This window comes from Sinocyclocheilus rhinocerous, unplaced genomic scaffold (genome assembly GCF_001515625.1).
Source record: "Sinocyclocheilus rhinocerous isolate Xijiao unplaced genomic scaffold, SAMN03320098_v1.1 scaffold8, whole genome shotgun sequence".
Lineage (NCBI taxonomy): Eukaryota > Metazoa > Chordata > Actinopteri > Cypriniformes > Cyprinidae > Sinocyclocheilus > Sinocyclocheilus rhinocerous.
The window spans coordinates 1,330,018-1,349,340 of NW_015666800.1; the positions used below are offsets into that span (position 1 = coordinate 1,330,018).

At 35.5% G+C, this 19,323-nt stretch overlaps 3 protein-coding genes across 3 annotated transcripts; 2 read left to right on the forward strand and 1 right to left on the reverse strand.

Annotated features, from left to right (window-relative positions):
• Positions 1 to 4,732: 4,732 nt before the first annotated feature.
• Positions 4,733 to 9,377, reverse strand: LOC107733195 (iron-sulfur protein NUBPL-like). Its single transcript, XM_016544745.1, has 11 exons — positions 9,226 to 9,377; positions 8,934 to 9,081; positions 8,769 to 8,803; positions 8,562 to 8,652; positions 8,412 to 8,451; positions 7,883 to 7,973; positions 7,532 to 7,625; positions 7,115 to 7,200; positions 6,709 to 6,829; positions 6,437 to 6,519; positions 4,733 to 5,781 (listed from the first exon to the last, which is right to left on the reverse strand). Exons 1-11 carry the CDS (start codon positions 9,355 to 9,357, stop codon positions 5,719 to 5,721), a joined length of 984 nt encoding a protein of 327 aa, XP_016400231.1. The 5' UTR covers positions 9,358 to 9,377; the 3' UTR covers positions 4,733 to 5,718.
• Positions 9,378 to 9,737: 360 nt separating this feature from the next.
• LOC107733196 (probable D-tyrosyl-tRNA(Tyr) deacylase 2) lies at positions 9,738 to 10,580 on the forward strand. The gene is made up of 3 exons (XM_016544746.1): positions 9,738 to 9,862; positions 9,954 to 10,023; positions 10,137 to 10,580. The coding sequence occupies exons 1-3, from the start codon at positions 9,749 to 9,751 to the stop codon at positions 10,457 to 10,459; spliced, it is 507 nt and encodes a 168-aa protein (XP_016400232.1). The 5' UTR covers positions 9,738 to 9,748; the 3' UTR covers positions 10,460 to 10,580.
• Positions 10,581 to 11,384: 804 nt separating this feature from the next.
• Positions 11,385 to 19,118, forward strand: LOC107733198 (protein O-mannosyl-transferase 2-like). The gene is made up of 22 exons (XM_016544749.1): positions 11,385 to 11,517; positions 11,610 to 11,891; positions 11,968 to 12,052; positions 12,162 to 12,266; positions 12,629 to 12,737; positions 12,832 to 12,940; positions 13,029 to 13,188; positions 13,782 to 13,888; positions 13,989 to 14,071; positions 14,212 to 14,321; positions 14,900 to 14,966; positions 15,045 to 15,105; positions 15,194 to 15,272; positions 15,594 to 15,745; positions 16,220 to 16,311; positions 16,401 to 16,477; positions 16,592 to 16,663; positions 17,086 to 17,145; positions 17,226 to 17,331; positions 17,411 to 17,551; positions 18,400 to 18,511; positions 18,764 to 19,118. The coding sequence occupies exons 1-22, from the start codon at positions 11,414 to 11,416 to the stop codon at positions 18,867 to 18,869; spliced, it is 2,379 nt and encodes a 792-aa protein (XP_016400235.1). The 5' UTR covers positions 11,385 to 11,413; the 3' UTR covers positions 18,870 to 19,118.
• The last annotated feature ends 205 nt before the right edge of the window (positions 19,119 to 19,323 follow it).

Here is a 19,323-nt window from a genome sequence, read left to right on the forward strand (position 1 = left end):
TAACGTTTCACAGATTTAGGAGCTAGTTTTAGTGCTAAAATGCTTTGTGAAATACTTTTAGATCAAAAATTTAGGAGTCCTAAATTTAGGACTGACACGCCCATTCTTTTTAAGATTTTCTCCTAAATCGGCGAGTTACGAGCTACTTTTAGCCTTAAGATGTTTTGTGAATACGGGCCCAGGTCTGTTTGTATGAAGGCTCAGCTGCTATTTCAACAAGACAGAAAAAAAAAACATAGATTAGGAAGGCTGGTCTTATCCTGTTTGCACCGTTTTTATCTATTCTTATGGATGTATTTGGCACAAAGTCTAAAGTTAAATTTAAAATCTTTTCTGAGTCCAGAGCTTCTATCTTAAACGAGTTCATCACACCTTTACATCATCAATAAAACATGTCAGTGATAGTCATGGGTGTTCATTTAGCAAGAGATTGTATGCTACAGTGAACTTAGCAAACATCTGCAATACATTCAGTTTGGTTTTTTGGACCCAGAACAATGTATATAGTACATTGTTTACCATTTGAGTTAACAGCACTGACATTAACTGACCCATACCTTCTGAATTTGCACAGCCTCACTTGTGCTTGCAAGCTTTATTTCAATTTAGATAAACTAAAAATGTTATTCTTAACAGACAAACACCTTGCTTTACTATTATACATTTATGATTTATTTTTGATGATTCCCTTTGAACACATACTCCTTCAGTATTTATATTAAAAAGATTTTGAAATGGTACACTTGTGCCAGAAGGATCCCCTGCTACTAACCAGAACTATACATGAGTTGGTCTGACTAAGGAATGAAAGTGGGTCACGCACACACTGAGGTGTGCTCACGCTGTCGCTGATTCTCTTGTGTTTGATGTGCTTTTGTTTCATAAAATAATTCTCTGTTCACCAAATCTATTGTCTATAGAGAGCATCTGTTCCCAAGGCAACGCCTATCTGTGGTCAGTGGCCAGCCACTCCCTGTCCCGGAACGCAACACAAATGTCAAGTTTCTTCTTTTGTAAATGCAAATCTGACCACTTAGGGTCTAAAATCGCTGTTTTGCATGTAAAAAAAATGTTGTCATCATCATGTGGTTAACAACATCAATTTTCATCAAATTAACTTTACATGTATTTAAGCTTATCACTGCAGGTAAATTTGGCACTGCTGATTAATAAGAAAAAAAAAATTTTTACAGTGAATTTTTACTTCAAATTATTGTCATGCTAATGCTCAAAGTACATACTGGTATTGTATGATTGGTCAAGACAGAAAAAATGGATCATGTTTGTTTTTCCTAAATGTTTCGTACTTCATATTTTCGTACCGCATACTATTCAAAAGTTCAGAAAGGTCAGTAACATTTTTAATATTTTTGAGAGAAGTCTCCTTTGTTCATCAAGGCTGCATGTATTTGATCAAAAATACAGTAAAACTGTAATATTGTGAAAAATATTACAATTTAAAATGTTTCTATTTTAATATATTTTAAAATATATATTTATTCCTGTGATGCAAAGCTGAATTTTCAGCATCATTACTCCAGTCTTCAGTGTCACATAATCCTTCAGAAATCACCCTATGCTGATTTGCTGCTCGAGAACTTATCAATGTTGAAAACATGTGCTGCTTAAACCATGATACTATTTTTTCAAGATTCCCTGAGGCTGTGCTTAGTAAATTCTGACCATAAATCAAATAGTCTGACTACAGTATGCCTCTTTTATCCAGATCTGATTTGATTTGTTGAACAATGGCTCTGAAACCCTGAGTCTGAAAGTGAATTTCATCACAGTGTCATGATTGTGTCTGTATTTAACATTCAAATGTTACTGCCATCAGCCATGTGCAGCCATCACTTCCTCTAAGGATGTTCATTTGAAAAGCATCAATTGAAACTCTCTGTTTGCAATAAAAAGCCCTATCTGTTTTTGTGTCATTCTAGATTCAAAACTGTGTTATTTTAGTATTATTTATATACTATTATAGTATTTATTCATATTTGTTTTTATTCAAGTTTTCATTTTAGTTTAAGTTTTAGTAATTCTGTTTTGTGCTTTTGTCATTTTTATTACTTTTTGATTTTTAAATATTACTATAGCTTTAGTTTGAATTATTTAAGTTTTAGTCATTTTAGTATTTCAATTTAAACTTAAGGTAGTTGACAAGGCAACATTTCTCATTTTTGTTGTAAGTTTTTTTTTATGCAGTTTTTTTTTTAAGTTGTCTTGCTATCAATAGTAATATAACAAAATTACTTTCTATAATGGTTGTACTTCTCCAACACAGGCTGTATGCAAAGTAGTAATGTTCTTAATGTTCATTGCAGCTACTGCCCACAAAACACTAACGTGTGGACATCAAACACTCAGCATCAGGCCTCGCTGTGTCTGTCCATGCCTCCTTTAAATCCACCCCCCCCCAAAATCTCCTTCCAACACCCCTCAGATCTGCAGATTCACTGTCAGCTGTGCTTGGAGTCTTGCTGAGAAGCCCTGGTGTCCACACCCTTTGTGTGGAGCCTGATTGTGTAAGATAAGCCTAGTCATCGCTATGAATTTAACGTAATCTAAAATAGCCAAATGCTTAGGTAAATGTTTGATACACAAATGGTATTCGCCACATTCTTTTTTTTTTTTTTATAAATATCTGCTCAACTTCTCAATCTACTACCTAAAATATAGTTTTATACAGCTAATATTGCCTATAGAGATGTTCCCAAAGTTTAAAGAATACCAATGCGAGAGAGTTAAAGCACCTCATAGACGCCTCCTTTAGCAGGAGCCCCCCTCCTGTTCCCCTGCGCTGCAGTGCAATTGGAACCAGCTGCTGCTGCTATGTACCCTGAGCAGCAGCACGGCTACATTGCCATGGTTATGGATCCACGCTTGGGATTGTGGGAAGGCCTGGGTTTCCGGGTCACTGCAGACGAGGCTTCAGGAGAGAGATATCATGCAAATAAATGCAGCCACATTCTTAATATTGTCAGATTATCTCTCTGATCTTAAAGCCTGGAGCTTAAAAATGCTGTTCTTAGCTAGGTTTTAAAATTAAATAAGTGCTGAATGGGTAAGACTAACAGATCTCTGAATTCAACATGCTTCCTATAGAAAGGAACTTCAGTGGGTAATTATTTTGTTACTTTAGTTAAGCTGACACATGAAGAATTGGGGGGAAAAAATCCCAATTTATTGAATAAATAAAATAGGAAAGATAAACATATTAACAACTTTGCAAGCTATATATTACAGGGGGAAAATGTGTAAAAAATTTACCTTTAGGGTTCATAAAAGGTGCATATTAGTTGGAGGGCACTGAAAAAAATGGTATAGGATTTACTTTAAAACAGTTTTCACTCAGAAATTTTTTGTAAATTTCACAAAAAATTATAATTTTATATATATATATATATATTTTTTTTTTTTTCATTTCGTTTGTTGTTTTAGTACATCAAGTTCAAATAAATTAAAATGAGAACTGTTGCCTTGGCCAGCAAGCTGTAATAAAACCTTTTTTATTTTTTTTAAATTTCAGTGATTTTTTATTTCAGTCAAGTTTATTTTATTTCAAGTACTGAAAATGCTTTTTTTATGGTTTTAATTTTAGTTTCAATTTTAATTAACTATAATAATTCTGGTAATATGTACTCTTAAGGTATATTATGAACCTTTTAAGGGTAAATAAGGTACAAAGTTAAGGTACTGCCACAGTGACAAGCTGTTGTGCCCCTAAAGGTACAATTTATTTTATTTATAGTATTAAGATTTTTTTCTGAAAGTGTTCTGATGTTTCTCAGAATCAGGTCTCAATATGTAGCATTAATGAACATTTATTTTACATGGCAACAGAATAACCTCGGCCCCAAAAGGCATGTACCTTACATAATTTTAATCAATTATACATGTATGTCTTCTATTATACATGTGCAGATCACCAATTCAGCCAATTTACAGGCATAAAGCCGATACTTAAGCCATGAAGACTTCATCATGAACTAAGAATGCAGAGATCACCACATATAGTTAAATAGTTATGTCATTTGCAAAAATAATAGATGATCATTTAATCAGGATCTGATTGAAAATTGTGCGGTTTTATGTGAAATAATGTAACTAGAATGATTTACACTGAAGAGACCATTCCTGACCAATATTCATTTTAGACATAATGATTTTCCTTAAATGTCTTTTGTTTGCACCTCAGCTTATCTTATTAACAGTATCTGCTCATGAATCAAAGATGACACAGAAATAAGTCTGCCCTCTGCACAGCTACCCCATTTAATTATAGATTTTTTTCCCATAGCCTTAGGAAGTAGAAGCTATAAGCCACATTTACCACATGCAGCAAAGTCTGCATTTATAATGCCACTGAGAACACCACAAGAACACTGTTTTAGAAAACTGTTTCTTGCCAGCTGGCAATTACCTGAAACATACTCAATCATGTTGCTTGTTAAGTAATCTGAATATGCCCATGTTATGCAGTCTCTCACAAGCAGATAAGGTTTCATGAGTGGAAGTTGTCTGATCTAGAATCAGATTTATGAATGGTCTTCTCCTATTCGTTGTGAAACTCCCTTTCTCGGACAATAATCCCAGGCAGAATTTTGGTGAATTTTATATCTCTATATGAATAGATGTTTATTTGCTGTTTACACCTCAACGGCACACTCATGGGAGTGTGAGTCATAGCACTGCGCTCAATGACATCAGTCAAGGCATGTTATCAGGATAACGCTTTCTTTATCATGAAAACAAAGAGAAAATAAATAACACCAAATGTGAAACTGCCCAAATTCATCTGAGGTCATTGTACAGCTGAAATCCCGGGGTCAGTCTTCTGGGAACAGTTAAGCAATTGAGACTAAAAGAAAGCAAAATAGCTTCATTGCGGTGATGAATCACAGACTGATCTGTCTGGCCACAGTTACACAGCGGTGGACTGAATACGGCTGTTTCAGCTGAGTCAAGGGAGCTGTGAAAATAGGCAGGAAGTGACCCTGTTGTTCTCATCCCACGAAAACTTCATTGCACTTTTCCTATTGGACCGGGACCATTTATCTTTATTAAATGCAAGTTAAGTAACAAAAGAGTCCAATCATGTTACTGTCAAAAGAGGAAGATTTGTCACAGTTGAAGTGAAAGACCTAATTTAGCTATCACTATAAATCAAACAAAGCACAATAAGATGCATGAAAACATTTGCAGTGCCATCAAGTGGTTAAGACCTGTAATGACCATCTTTATGTTGCAAGAAAGAGTCTGTGGAATGATACTTTGCTGAAGTGAAATCAATGACATTGATTGAAGCAGCACTAAATCTGCCCTTTGACCCAGTTCCTTTTGGGTAAACATCTCCTCAGTCTATTCCGGTGGGAATAGGTCTGAGATCTTTTCAGACGTTACATTAGGGCACTTTTAATATGATCATGATTGCAGTGAGTTCTTATTTTCATTATTTCCTACCTTAATTAGCTATGTAATGAAAGCTTACTTTTTGTCAAACTGTTTAAAATCAAACTGATTTATTCATATTTGTTATTTTAATCTCTGTAAATAATATGAGCAATATGTCAGTACATAAATAAAGAACATAAATTATAGTATTCTAATAGGTATGTGATACTAATTTAAATGGGTAAACAAGTTGATTAGGAGACAGTGAATCAATACTGATAGTTTTTCTCAGGTCAGCAAAACTCCATTAAGTGTGGACGTCATTTATCTTGGATGCTCCGCTAGTCGCCGTACTACTGCTGCTGCAACTCTTCTGTAAGCCTCGGCCTGCAAAACAGAGATATATGCATAAACATATTAGAAAATTATTTCAGATCAGTTCTATAAACTTTCGTTTCTTGTATACATCTGAAACTCTGTCTGATTGAAGCCTGCCAGTTGATTAGTTCAACATTTTATGACTACAGTACATTCAAAGTGATTCATATTTGCGTGACTGTTTAGAAATAACCACATTTCAACATAAAATAGAAAGTCTCAAGGAGCATTTAAAATAGAATTAGTACTTGAAATAAAACAAAGTGTATTATGTACAATAAATAAACAATATTTACTTTACCATTGGTGTAGTTTATCTTAACTCTTGCTTTTAGAAAAATAATATAATAATAATAATTTAAAAATTATAACATAATATATAAGTGTATTATATACAGTATTTACCTTGCCATTTTTATCAACATGCTACAAAGTGGTTTAAGAAATATAATAAAAATAGTATATTCTACAAACATAAGATGATTTATGAATAAAAGTATATTATATACAATAAATATACAATATTTGCATTACAATTTTGTAATTTATCAATACATGTTACCACAGTAGTTTGCACCCAAAGATCCTGAAAGGCTTACGATAACAAACTACCATAATGGAAAACAATGAAAAGCAAGACAGGAATCCAACATGATTCACTTACTTCTGGACTATCTGGAGATGACACAACCACGGGCTGTCCCTTGTCTGACGTCTCTCTAATGTTGAGATGAAGAGGAATGTCCCCTGGAGTGAGAAAAGAGAAACCCTGTGTCCTCACAAATAGGCCGATCCACTTGAATCAAATCTAGTTACATACAATTTGACGTTATTATATGCATTACATTTGGTAAATGTCACCGTTTTTTTTTTTAAATGTGCTTAAATGCTAAAACAGTCAGTCATAATGTAATACTTTATAGAGAATGGCCTTACCAAGCATCTCAACACCAAGGGTCTGAGCCAGCTCTTTAGCCCCATCCGAGCCGAAAATGTGTGTTTGATGACTGCATTTGGGACACTGGAAAACACTCATGTTTTGAACCAGACCCAGCACCTGAAAGAGCAAAGCATATCCTTAAACGTATATTTATAAAACAAAATAAATACTGATACCAATCAAGTAATTTCTGTCGGAAATGACTGTCACAGAATTAACACAAAACAATGATTAAATATATTGATATTAATACTTTGATGCTATTTTTACTGCTTAAATGTTTTATTATTGCTAGGTCTATATCAGCATGAACCCAACCTGCTTAAACTCTATTACTATACCCACTATAAATTAATGACAAGTTGAAGCTGGAGCCTTTAAACACAAAAGCAAATGCTTTACCGGAACGTTAACCTTTCTGAACATCTCGGCACCTCTTCGTGCATCTAGCAAGGCAATGTCTTGAGGTGTGGACACGATTACAGCGCCTGAAAGCCAAAATTGACAGCATTTGAGCATAAATTATACAACTAGGCTTGACATTTGGTCTATAAACCTGTCAAAAAGTACTTACATTATGTTTAAGAGCAGTAAAAACTGATTTCATAAGGAATGTTCTGAATAATAGAAAACAATGCATCCAATTCTCTTCCACCTGATACAAGAAATTACAATAAAACCTTAAATGACAATCTGAATTGGAAAAATCCATGGCGCTGTGTTGTGACTGACATTAGGTTGAATGCTTCTTTCAGATTGTAATAGATGCCAAAAAGAGGAAGACAGGCCATAAATCAGCTGTAACATTTGTTTATTTACCTGCTATTGGAATATTCTGAGTAATAGACAGTTGGACATCTCCAGTTCCAGGTGGCATATCAATCACAAGGTAATCCAGATTCCCCCAATCTACCTGCATGGAAAAAGTCATTATAGTAATGAAAGGAACAACAATGGTGAGTAAATTGGATTATTTTCTTAGACTGCAGAAAATGACAATTTTGCATGGAACCAGGGTAGAGAATAATTCATGATGTGCCAACGGATAGAAAAATTGAACTCTATTGAAGAAATCACATCTATTTGTGCTGGACGAGGACAACTGAGAAAAAAATAGATATTCAACAAAATCCTATTATCAACAGCAATTTCCAAATCCAAATTACACACCTGTCTAATGAGTTTCTCAATAGCTGACATCACCATCAGACCCCTCCACACAATAGGTGCGACCTCTTCAACCAGAAAGCCCATTGACATGCTATAGAGGACGGGGAAGCAAAAAGTAAGACCTTAAAACATTTGAAAATTAAATTGTATAAAAGAAAAAACTAAAATAAACTAACATTTCTAAAGTTTGGGGTCAGTAAAATAAATACTTCTCTTTAGCAAGAACGCATTGCATTTATCACAGTAAAAACATTCATAATGTTACAAAAAAAGTTTCTATTTAAAATAATGCTGTTCTTTTGAACTTTCTAATCATCAAAGAATCCTGAAATAAATGCTGGTTTCAACAAGCAGCACAACTGTTTTCAATATGATAATTATGAGAAACATTTCTTGAGCGCCAAATTAGCATATTAGAATGATTTCTGAAGGATCATGTGACACTGAAGACTGGAGTAATGGTGCTGAAAATTCAGTTTTGACATCTCGGGAAATAATGAATATAACTATTTTTCAGTCATGCACTTACCAAGGAATTCCAAAATTCACAAGTGGTCTCATTAAGTTCTCTGAAAATAAAGAAAAGAGAAAAAAAAGTATCATATATGAATGGCAAACAAGTTTTCTTATTAAACATGATATATTTTGTTTACAAAGCAAATGTGGCCACAAAACTCACTGTCTGTTAATTCAGGGTTTCCTTTTAGGTTCATTAACTTTGGAATGGAGGGGCCATAGACATCAGCATCTAGAAGACCCACCGATTTACTCTACATGCAACAGTGGTACGAAAAAAGATATTACTAAAGGCAAATCATCTAATAAAAAGTGCAATAATTTTGTGCTTTCAATACAATGGCTAAGACAGGGGTTATCTGAATGTTACCTGATCATTAGCCATAAGTCCAAGAGCAAGATTCACTGTGAAGACATTAAACTAATTGAGGGTTTCAGAGAAATACTGGCAGTTGATTAAAGAGTAAAACAAACAGATTGGAGATGATTGTGGCATGAAACAAACAAAGGTCAATGAATGCAAAAGACAACAGACCTGCTGTTGTGGACTTTCCCACCCCTCCTTTCCCTGATGCAACAACAATGACCTCTTTGACTCCAGCTATGGGCTTCTGTTTTGGCAAACCTCGTGCCATGTGCTGCCTCTGTCTCTCCTGCAGAGCTCGTTCACCAGCACCTGAAGTCTAAACAGAAAAGAGTGGGAGAATATGTGTCAGTAACACAGTCTAGACTGTAATATAGTTAGGTGTATGCATCTATACAGAATTAATAATTAGGGAACCTGTAATCACTAACGTACATTTAATTAATTAATTAGGTTTACTTACCTTGAAGCGGATTTCATGTCGATTTTGATGTGAAGGAACAAATCTGCTAGGCAAACGTGGTGTGCCTATAATATTTGAGGACAATGTATATATTTGCAAAAGCCGTTTGTAGCTGTCGAGTAATTTAATCATCTTATAAAGCTTCCAGAGACGAGATCTCAGACTACGTCACGAGCAAAACAAAGACATGAGACACCGCTGTGGTTACCATGTGACACTCGTTTCTATCGGTTTAGTACTTGTTTGCGTTTTTTAATAAATCATTTAATATCACAAATACAGCATGTTTTTTATATAGATGGCATGAGCTGTTGTGAAGTAGCGTCGCACTGTCGACTGTTGATGACGTATGTTGTTTGGATTCTCACGCGGAAGCGGAACCCCCTGTAGTTCCATATTTCATTTCCATAACCAATGAACTCGTGTGAGGTTCATTCTAAATAAACTTCTGTTATTTGTAATGCTTCGGAATTAAACTGATCACTGACATTGAACTCGGCAATTTCCGGCTTATTTCGTAGCAATGTCCGAGAGAACAGAGAACTGCATGAAAGCGCGAGTGATTCTCCAGCAGTGTCTGCATGCACGACTGCAGGTCAAACCTCCAGAAGCTGGGAGTGAGGCTGAATGGGTTGAGGTATCGGAAAAATATTTAAATAATTAACCTTAACCACAATTCTAGTTTTTGTCCAACTAATGGCCTGTCTAATGTAATTCGGATTATTCAGATTAATAGGGGAATGGTTATCTACATCTGCTTTTTCAAAGGTGCGACTGAAGATATAATCCCCAAAATGGGTATGCAATTGCTCCTGTCTCACATTTGCAATAAAAACATATATAGATGCATTCATTCTGAAATAGAATATAAACTAGGCTATATTTAATTTACACCTGTTTTTCCTACTCAGTGAACACACTGCTGAACATGAAGCTTTGTGAGACAGAATCTGGAAAGTACACCTCAGTGCTTCAGCTACCAGGCAGTGTTCTCATAGTACCGCAAGCTACGCTTGGAGGAAAACCAAAAGGAAAAGGGATGCAGTACCATGGCAACATTGGGAAAGATGAAGGCTTGAAGCTCTACAACAACTTTGTGTCTCATTGTCAAAGTGAACTCTCAACCTGCAAGAACAGTGACACTGTTACAGAGGTCAAACATGGAACGTATGGAAACAGACAAGTCTTGAAGCTGGATACAAATGGACCCTATACTCATCTAATGGAGTTTTAAGAATTATACCATTTTCATTTGTTTGTAGATCAGTAATGTATGGGTGTATGAAGGACATGAACGTATACGGATCATCCAGAACTGTTAATACACATTCATAGCTCCACTCCTAATTAAAGTGTAATGCTTACACCTGGTGTCTGTGTCTGTTTTTGTGTTATCTTGTGTTGTGATTCTTTTGTGTTTTTTAGGTATGTTAAGCATATCTATCTATCTATCTATCTATCTATCATTGTACTTATCTGATAAAATAGTCCATAAATCAGCCGTGATTTTTGTTTATTTGGCTGCTATACAAATATAGTTGGACATCATTGTACTTATCTGATTAAATAGTCCATAAATCAGCTGTGATTTTTGTTTATTTGGCTGCTATACAAATATAGTTGGACATCTCCAGTTCCAGGTGGAATATCAATCACAAGGTAATCCAGATTTACCCAATCTACCTACATATAAAAAGTCATTACAGTAAAGGGAAAATAATGTTGCATAAATTGGATACATTTCTTTGTACTGCAGAAAAAGACACAAATTGTATTATTATTATTATTAGTAGTAGTAGTAGTATACAGCAAATTATAGTTTTACATTTTTTTGTTTTGTTTTCTTGTTCGCAAAGGATAACGCCCATATTTCACACACACACACACACACACACACACGAATTACCATAAACCTAAAAAGATTGTGCTTTAAAAATAGACCTGCTACTTATTTCATTTACATAGTTAATTGAATTTCATATTAAACTGAAAATAGAAAAACGACGGTTTTTGTATTAGACCCTCACAAATCATTCTCGACGTGTCATTTTGCTCATTCACATTTAATCAGTGAATGCCAGGCCACGCATTGGATTCACTTTGGCCGCATGTCCCTCTCCTGTCCAGCAGGTGACAGTAAAGTGCAGACATTTCCAATATCTCCCAAACCAACAATCCAGAACAGTTTATGGAAATGCACAACAAACATGAGCTGGAAAGCATTAGGATCCTTGCAATGATGAGCAAGATCATTTCTCATACTGCGACATGTCAACACGACCAGACTGCAAGGTCTTAAATCCTGTGAGGATTAATGTTTTATTAATTAAACTGTCTTTATAGTGGATTCGCAACTTTGATAATGACTCATTGTCTTCATCAAGAAAGCTGCTAATGGACGGCAGACAGAAGGAGCATTACACTCAAAGACAAGACACATCAGCTGTAAGACACCGAAAAACATGTAAGGCAAACGAGGGGTCTGAGTGCCTTTCCCAGCCTTCTAATGAGACTTCTAATGGGGCAAATAAAAGGATCCCCAAGCGAGAAGGACACCTCGATTCTCCCTCCAAAGATGATCATGTGCCAGTTTATACTCTGGTGCTGGTGCTTGTGCTCTCTGTATGTACACGCTTTTACAAAATCACTGAGCCTCCACATGTATGGTAAGTGTTAGTTGTGTAAAATTGTGATTATAACCCTACTATCAATGCACGATAAATAAACATAGTCCGTTTGCAGTTGGGATGAGACTCATTTCGGGAAAATGGGAAGCTATTACATTAACCGCACCTTCTTCTTTGATGTCCATCCACCCCTTGGAAAGGTATGGGTTACAGTGCATGCAATACAATCTGAATTTATTATTCTTCTGTCAGTTTTTGTGTAGTTTGTCATGTGTGACTCAGAAGGATGTTTCTACGCTCATTGCTCAGATGCTGATCGGCCTCGCTGGATACCTGACAGGCTATGATGGCACCTTTCCCTTCATAAAACCAGGGGACAAATATGAGCACCACAGCTATTGGGGGATGAGAGCAGTAAATCCCACTTCATATCGTGCATATCTTTAAGATGGTGTTAACTTTTAAGTTATTTTAGTATTTTAGTTTTCCAAACTTTACCCCAAACTTTTAATTATTATATAGTTTTTTTTAGTTTATATAGTTTAAAAGATAATTTTTGCAAATGCAAATTCTTTTTAATTTCACCATGCAAAATTGTAGCTATGAGTTCAAAAATGCAAATATTTATTTTTTTGTAAATTGCAATCGAAATCTACTTGGATCAAAAGTTATTCTGATTATGAATGGGCATGATGTTTCTTTATTTTATTATTTTTTTTCTTTGCATTGCTGATCTATCATTTTTTAATCCCTGTGATGAATTCCTTTGTGTTTAGTTCTGTGCAGCTCTTGGTTCCTGTCTTCCTCCTTTTGCCTTCCTTATTGTCCTGGAGCTGTCACACTCTACACCAGCAGCGCTCATCGCAGCCTCTCTGCTTATCTTTGGTGAGTGTGGTAGTGATCATCAACACAGAGCTGGCCTGTATGCAGTGAGGGCATTACTATGATGATCTAAATCGACTGATCTGTTTTACAACAGACACTGGCTGTATCACCCTGTCTCAGTACATTCTCCTGGATCCCATTCTAATGTTTTTCATCATGGGCTCTGTTCTCTGCATGGTCAGATTCAACACACAGAGACTCAGGTAGAGGAATCTGAAGCATCTCTCTATGTAGCTTTACGGTTTGAGTTTGTGTATCTAATATAATGCACATTTTCTTTCTTGTCTCTAGGCCTTTTGGCTTCTCCTGGTGGTTCTGGCTGCTTCTGACGGGGTTCTGCCTCTCAGGGTCTCTGGGGGTAAAGTTTGTGGGGCTGTTTGTCATCCTCTTGGTGGGAATTAACACAGCATTTGATCTGTGGAGGCTGCTTGGGGACCTCAGCTTGTCTCTGGTATGAATGAGTACCAGTTACGAGATTGAATATAGTCTCAAATATATACACTGTTCAAAAGTTTGGGATCAGGAGGGTTTTTAATGTTTTTGAAAGAAGTCTCTTCTGTTCAACAAGGCTGCATTTATTTGATCAACAATACAGTACAAACAGTAATACTATGAAATATTACAATTTAAAATAGCCATTTACTACGTGAATATATTAGAAAATATGTAATTTATTTCTGTGATGTCAAAGCACAGCAGTCATTACTCTACCCTTCAGTGTCATATGATCCTTCAGAAATCATTCTAATATGTTGATTTGCTGCTCAGGAAACATTTATTATTATTATTATTAATTTTGGAAACCGTTGTGCTGTGTAATATTTTTGTGGAAACCGTGATACTTTTTTTTCAGGATTCTTTGATGAATAGAATTTTTTAAGAACAGCATTTATTTGAAATCGAAATCTTTTGTAACATTGTAAAAGTCTTTACTGTCACTTGATCAATTTAATGCATCCTTGCTGAGAAAAAATCTTACTGATTTCAAACTTTTGAACATTAGTGCATGTTGTGGATGATAATATTTTCTTGTTTTTTCACTAGGTGGATTTTGGGAAGCACTTATTAGCTCGGGTTTTCGGGTTGATAATGCTCCCATTGTTCCTGTACACTACAATATTTGCCGTCCACTTCGTTGTCTTAAACAGAAGGTATGTTTGAGCCAATATTAATTTTCTATTTTATTATTAAAGCAGTTCATTGGTCATTAATACAGTAAAATGCTAAAGCTTTGTTCTTTTCAACACCCAGCGGTCCTGGGGATGGTTTCTTCAGCTCTTCTTTCCAGTCTCGCTTAATTGGAAACAATCTGCACAATGCCTCCATGCCGGAGTGTAAGAACAACTTGAGCTCAATATTTGGCATTTTTACTGCTTATGTTTCTTTTATTACTTAAAAAAAAACCTTACTGAATTGTGAAAAGATTCCATTTTCTGACAATATTATCCTGGCTTGTACTCCTCCCTCCACACAGATCTGGCATATGGCTCTGTCATAACCGTGAAGAATCTGCGAATAGCAGGAGGGTATCTGCACTCTCACTGGCACCTTTACCCAGAAGGGGTTGGAGCTCACCAGCAGCAGGTCAGTTCACCCTCATTTACTCCTAACAGACAGTTAGACAACAGTACTACAGTAACATTATCTGGAAGATTACAAGATGAAAAACTGATCTGTGATCCTTATTTTGGTTCAAAATGTCTAATTATGCTACCGTTAAAAAGTTCGGAGTAAGTAAGAAAATATTAAGCAGCACACTGTTATCAACATTGATGAAGATAATAATAAGAAACGTTTCTTGAGCAGCAAATCAGCATATTAGAATGATTTCTGAAGTATCATTATGACACTGAAGACTGGAGTAATGATGCTGAAAATTCAACTTTGCCATCACAGGAATAAATTAGATTTTAAAATATAATAAAACTGTTCTTTTAAATTGCAATAATATCACACAAGATTAAATAAATGCAGCCTTGATGATCATAACAGACTTCTTTCACAGCATTCAAATAATCTTACCGACACCAAACTAGTGTATCTAAATGTGTATATTTGATATATGGCCTGAATTTATTATTTATTCTGTTAGGTGATCCGTTTCTAACAGAATGATAAATTATATTCCTGTCTAAATCTATTTTTCAACTTACCTCATGTAGGTTACAGGCTATTTGCACAAAGATTACAACAACCTGTGGTTGGTCAAGAGACCTGACAACTCTGACGGTGAGTTCTTGTACAAGTTTGTATTATATTTCTAGATACACACTGCACATGAATCAATAACTTCTGTACTCTACTAAGATCTCACTGGGCCACCAGAACTGGTCCGACATGGTGACATCATTAGACTGGAACACAAAGAGTACGTATCAGGTCTTTGTAAAAGTAACATGATAATGATCAAAAAGAATGTTAGTTTAAAACAGTGCACTCCTGATCTTCTTCATCAGAACTACAAGGAATCTTCATAGTCATTTCCATGAGGCTCCACTGACCAAAAAACACCTGCAGGTCACAGGTTATGGCATTGTGAGTACTATTTCTTTCTTTTTTTCATTAAATGTTACCATTCATGTATTATAAAGTTTTAGCATTATTATAGAAACTATGTTCCACTATTACGTGGATTAGGTGCGGGTTTGTGTTCTATCAGATTAATAGATTCGGCTTTGTTTTGATTTAGTTTTTATTTTCTGATTGTATCATCGCCAGCAAAAGGATGATCTTGTGCTTCTAGATAACAGCAAATTTCAGCACAACTTTAAACCTCCAAATGAATATTGAGCATTTTATGTAAGTACAAATACAGTAGCATCACAAATTCCAAACAATAATGGCTTTTCATTTCAGAATGGAAGCGGAGACATGAATGACTTGTGGCAGGTGGAGGTGTGTGGAGGGAAGAAAGGAGATCCTGTGAAGGTGCTGCGCAGTAAAGTGCGTTTTCTCCATCGCTCTACAGGCTGTGTGCTCTGCTCCTCTGGAAAGACCCTTCCCAAGTGGTGAGAGCGTTCATTCAGCAAAAACCTCAGATCTGGGGCCAGTTGCATAAACATAGACTGTGCCTTAAGAACTAGTTTGACCAACTAGCAGTTAGCCAAGAGACAATCAGTCTCACTTTTCTAATTAAAATTGGCCCAATCTACCTTTTTGTTATTGACTTTAAACAGTTATGACCGGTCTAGAAGAAAACAAATTAGATGGCTAAAATTTTAAGAGTCTAAGCAGTTTATGCAACCGGCCCCTGGTCTGTAGCACGACATATCACAGAAAACCATTTTAACTGCATATTACTCTTCTACAGGGGATGGGAACAAGTGGAGGTCACATGTAGCCCATATGTCAAAGAGACCCCCAGCACTTAAATTAGATGGCTAAAATTTTAAGAGTCTAAGCAGTTTATGCAACCGGCCCCTGGTCTGTAGCACATGACATATCACAGAAAACCATTTTAACTGCATATTACTCTTCTACAGGGGATGGGAACAAGTGGAGGTCACATGTAGCCCATATGTCAAAGAGACCCCCAGCACTCAGTGGAACATTGAGGATCTCATCAATCCTAAACGTGTGTTCATATAGCTGCTTTTTAAAAATATGATAATAGGCAGAAATGTGCCATTGGATGGGTTTTACCTCATCTTTTTATGTCTGCAGTGCCCAACATCAGTCTTTCAGTGCTCAAACCAACTTTCCTGGAGATCCTCTGGGAGTCTCATATCGTGATGATCAGGGTAAGATTCTCCTAAAGGAAAATCTACCCCTTAAAATGTTGTTTTTGCATCAGAATGGTTCATGATTTTAAGTATATGGGTTTAAGTTTAGTAAAACTTGTATTTTTTGTTTAGGGAAACAGTGGTTTGAAGCCCAAAGACAACGAGATGAACTCTAAGCCCTGGCACTGGCCCATCAACTATCAGGTATGTTGTGTAAGAAGTGTTAGACAGTTTAAAGAAAACCAATATTTTGAAAGAGTTTTATTTTAGTATTAATTATATAATGTTATAATAATTATTAATATTTTGAATAAGCTTTAATTGTTATTATTTTGATATTAGTTTTAGTCATTTGGTGTGCTTTTGTCATTTTTTTAAATTATATCTAATTGTTTTATTTTTTAGTAATTTTAGTACTTCAACGTATTTTTAGTTAATTGCCAAGACAACATATCTAATTTATTTGATTTCAGTTTTTATTTCTATTGAAAACTTTCTAATGAAAATGCTTTTTATTAATTTATTTTTATTAGTTTTATTAAAAGTTTAGTTAACACTAACAAAACTGTTTTGAAGATCCAGATCTATTGGAGTACTATCTCATTGTTATTCATTATTCATGATAGGGTTTGAGGTTTTCTGGAGTGAATGAGACAGAGTACCGCGTTTATCTTCTCGGGAACCCTGTAAGTGTCTCTGACTTTATGTCCTCTGCTTCCTAAGATCTCTTGTCGTATCATTACTGAAGATCACATTTAATCCTCAGGTCATTTGGTGGCTGAACCTCTTGAGTCTTGCTCTGTTTGTTTTAATGCTGACAGTTGCATTTTTAGCAAAACAGAGAGGAGTGAAGATGGAGGGAATGAGGAAAGGTAAGCAGCACTACATATTGTGCAGTACTTAAAAAGAGCCAATCAGAACAAGTCTAAAACAGCTGATGTTGTCTTTTAGTGCACTGTCACACTCTCATGGAGGGTGGTGGAATGCTGCTTTTGGGTTGGCTATTACACTACCTCCCGTTCTACATCATGGGTCGCATACTCTACTACCACCATTACTTTCCTGCCATGTTGTTCAGCAGTATGCTCACAGGTACGACGGCAAACCAGATAACCAAAGTCAATGCCTACTCTAATATATTCTTATCAAACTGTTTTTCTATGGACTGGAAGTTAATTAATTAGCCTTTCATAAATTTTCCAGTGCATTTGTCCAATAGGTTATGCTGCATTCAGAGTTGCCATCTTGTAATTACAATAGCGATACAGGGGTGGTTCACTGGGTTTTTTCTAGGCTTGATAGTGTTTATGGGGTGGAGTCTAACATGTGTTAATGCTTAGTTAAAAAATTATTTTTCACATAATTTACCTTTATTCCACACCGCTCTGTCCCTTCTCCGTTTGGAGAAACTTACGCTGACATTACATCATTTGCTCACCAGTAGATCCTCTTCAGTGAATGGGTGCCGTCAGAATGAGTCCAAACAGCTGATAAAAACATTATTTGTTTAGAACTGTTCTGGACTGTTTTCGCTTGCTTGATCTGTGCATATTTCTCTCCTGATATAGACTAAATGACTTTTTAAGTAGTAAAAAAGCAATGTTATGGATAGAGGACTCTATTTTGAATTTGTTTTTTATAAATGCACAGCTTTTTGCTTCACAAGACATTAATTGATGGACTGGAGTCATGTGGATTACTGGTAGATTGTTGTGATGTTTTATCGGCTGTTTGAACTCAAATTCTGATGGCACCCATTCACTGCAGAGGATCCATTGGTGAACAAGTGATGTAATGCTAAATTTCTCCAAATCTGTTCCAATAAAAAACAAACTCATCTACAAATGTCAAATTTAGTAGCATTAATAAGCCTATTAAGATACAACTTTTTTTGAATTAACACATTTAATTCTAACATTTAATTACCTTCTTTATTTAAGGTATTACTCTGGACATCTTCCTCCAGAATTTACACCTTCTCTTTAGTTCATCCATATCCCATTATCTTGTGAGGGGAGGTCAATTTATACTCCTGTTAGGGTTCATCTACAGGTAAGACTCTACAATATTTAAATGTACCGTAGTTGTTTTTGGACTCACAACACTTTTATGCTTTTATTATTTTTAACTCTTTACAAGATTTCCTGTTGGAAATGAATAAAGTATGTTAATTTTATCTAATGCTGAAATTGTGCATTTTGTACAAATGTTCTATGTACTATGTTTGTTTAGGTTACAAATTCAGTCCATTTCTAATATTGATCTCACACTTGAATTTCAATTTTCAATTTCTGCTTGTTTCAGCTTTTATCTCTTCCACCCTCTCTCCTATGGCATGAGGGGGCCGCTGGCACATGACCCTGCCTCCTCCATGGCTGGCCTCAGGTGGATGGAATCCTGGGAATTTTAGACCATTTTAGACAGTTTTGAAGTGCCCGGGACTTCATTAAATGTTTTTAACTATTTCACTTGTTACATGTTGACTGGCTAATTTCATTGTGGAAGTACAGCCTTTACTTTGCTGTTAGGCTGTGATGAAACTTTTTAAAATAGTATTTTAAAGTTAGTGTTTTACAGTCATGTATTTTACATTAAAGTTTGATGGTGTTTTAACTGCTGTAGCTGGACTGAACTAAATTGATAGAAGTAATAAAGTGCCTTTCAGGTTTCAGATATTTACTCCTTCAGTTGTGTTTTGTACATTTCATTTGTTACATATTTTGTTTTTCCTATGAGACAAAATGTTTGAATTAGTGTATGCAAAAACAGCAACCTTTGAAATACAGTGTATCACATTGTTAAATTTCTCATCTACACAAGTTGTGTTTTTGATCAATTAAATTGCCATTTCTGGGTCATACCAA

What these genes read in the sequence shown, in the direction of transcription:
- LOC107733195 (XM_016544745.1), bottom strand. Translation starts at nt 9,357, where the DNA reads ATGATTAAATTACTCGACAGCTACAAACGGCTTTTGCAAATATATACA. An exon ending in GGGAAAGTCCACAACAGCAG is followed by an intron (nt 8,804 to 8,933) that starts GTCTGTTGTCTT and finishes ATGTCTTCACAG; the next exon opens with TGAATCTTGCTCTTGGACTT. An exon ending in TCAGAATATTCCAATAGCAG is followed by an intron (nt 7,201 to 7,531) that starts GTAAATAAACAA and finishes TTTGGCTTTCAG; the next exon opens with GCGCTGTAATCGTGTCCACA.
- LOC107733196 (XM_016544746.1), top strand. Translation starts at nt 9,749, where the DNA reads ATGTCCGAGAGAACAGAGAACTGCATGAAAGCGCGAGTGATTCTCCAG. An exon ending in GTGAGGCTGAATGGGTTGAG is followed by an intron (nt 9,863 to 9,953) that starts GTATCGGAAAAA and finishes CGGATTATTCAG; the next exon opens with ATTAATAGGGGAATGGTTAT. An exon ending in AGATATAATCCCCAAAATGG is followed by an intron (nt 10,024 to 10,136) that starts GTATGCAATTGC and finishes TTTCCTACTCAG; the next exon opens with TGAACACACTGCTGAACATG.
- LOC107733198 (XM_016544749.1), top strand. Translation starts at nt 11,414, where the DNA reads ATGGAAATGCACAACAAACATGAGCTGGAAAGCATTAGGATCCTTGCA. An exon ending in GCTATTGGGGGATGAGAGCA is followed by an intron (nt 12,267 to 12,628) that starts GTAAATCCCACT and finishes CTTTGTGTTTAG; the next exon opens with TTCTGTGCAGCTCTTGGTTC. An exon ending in TTCAACACACAGAGACTCAG is followed by an intron (nt 12,941 to 13,028) that starts GTAGAGGAATCT and finishes TCTTGTCTCTAG; the next exon opens with GCCTTTTGGCTTCTCCTGGT.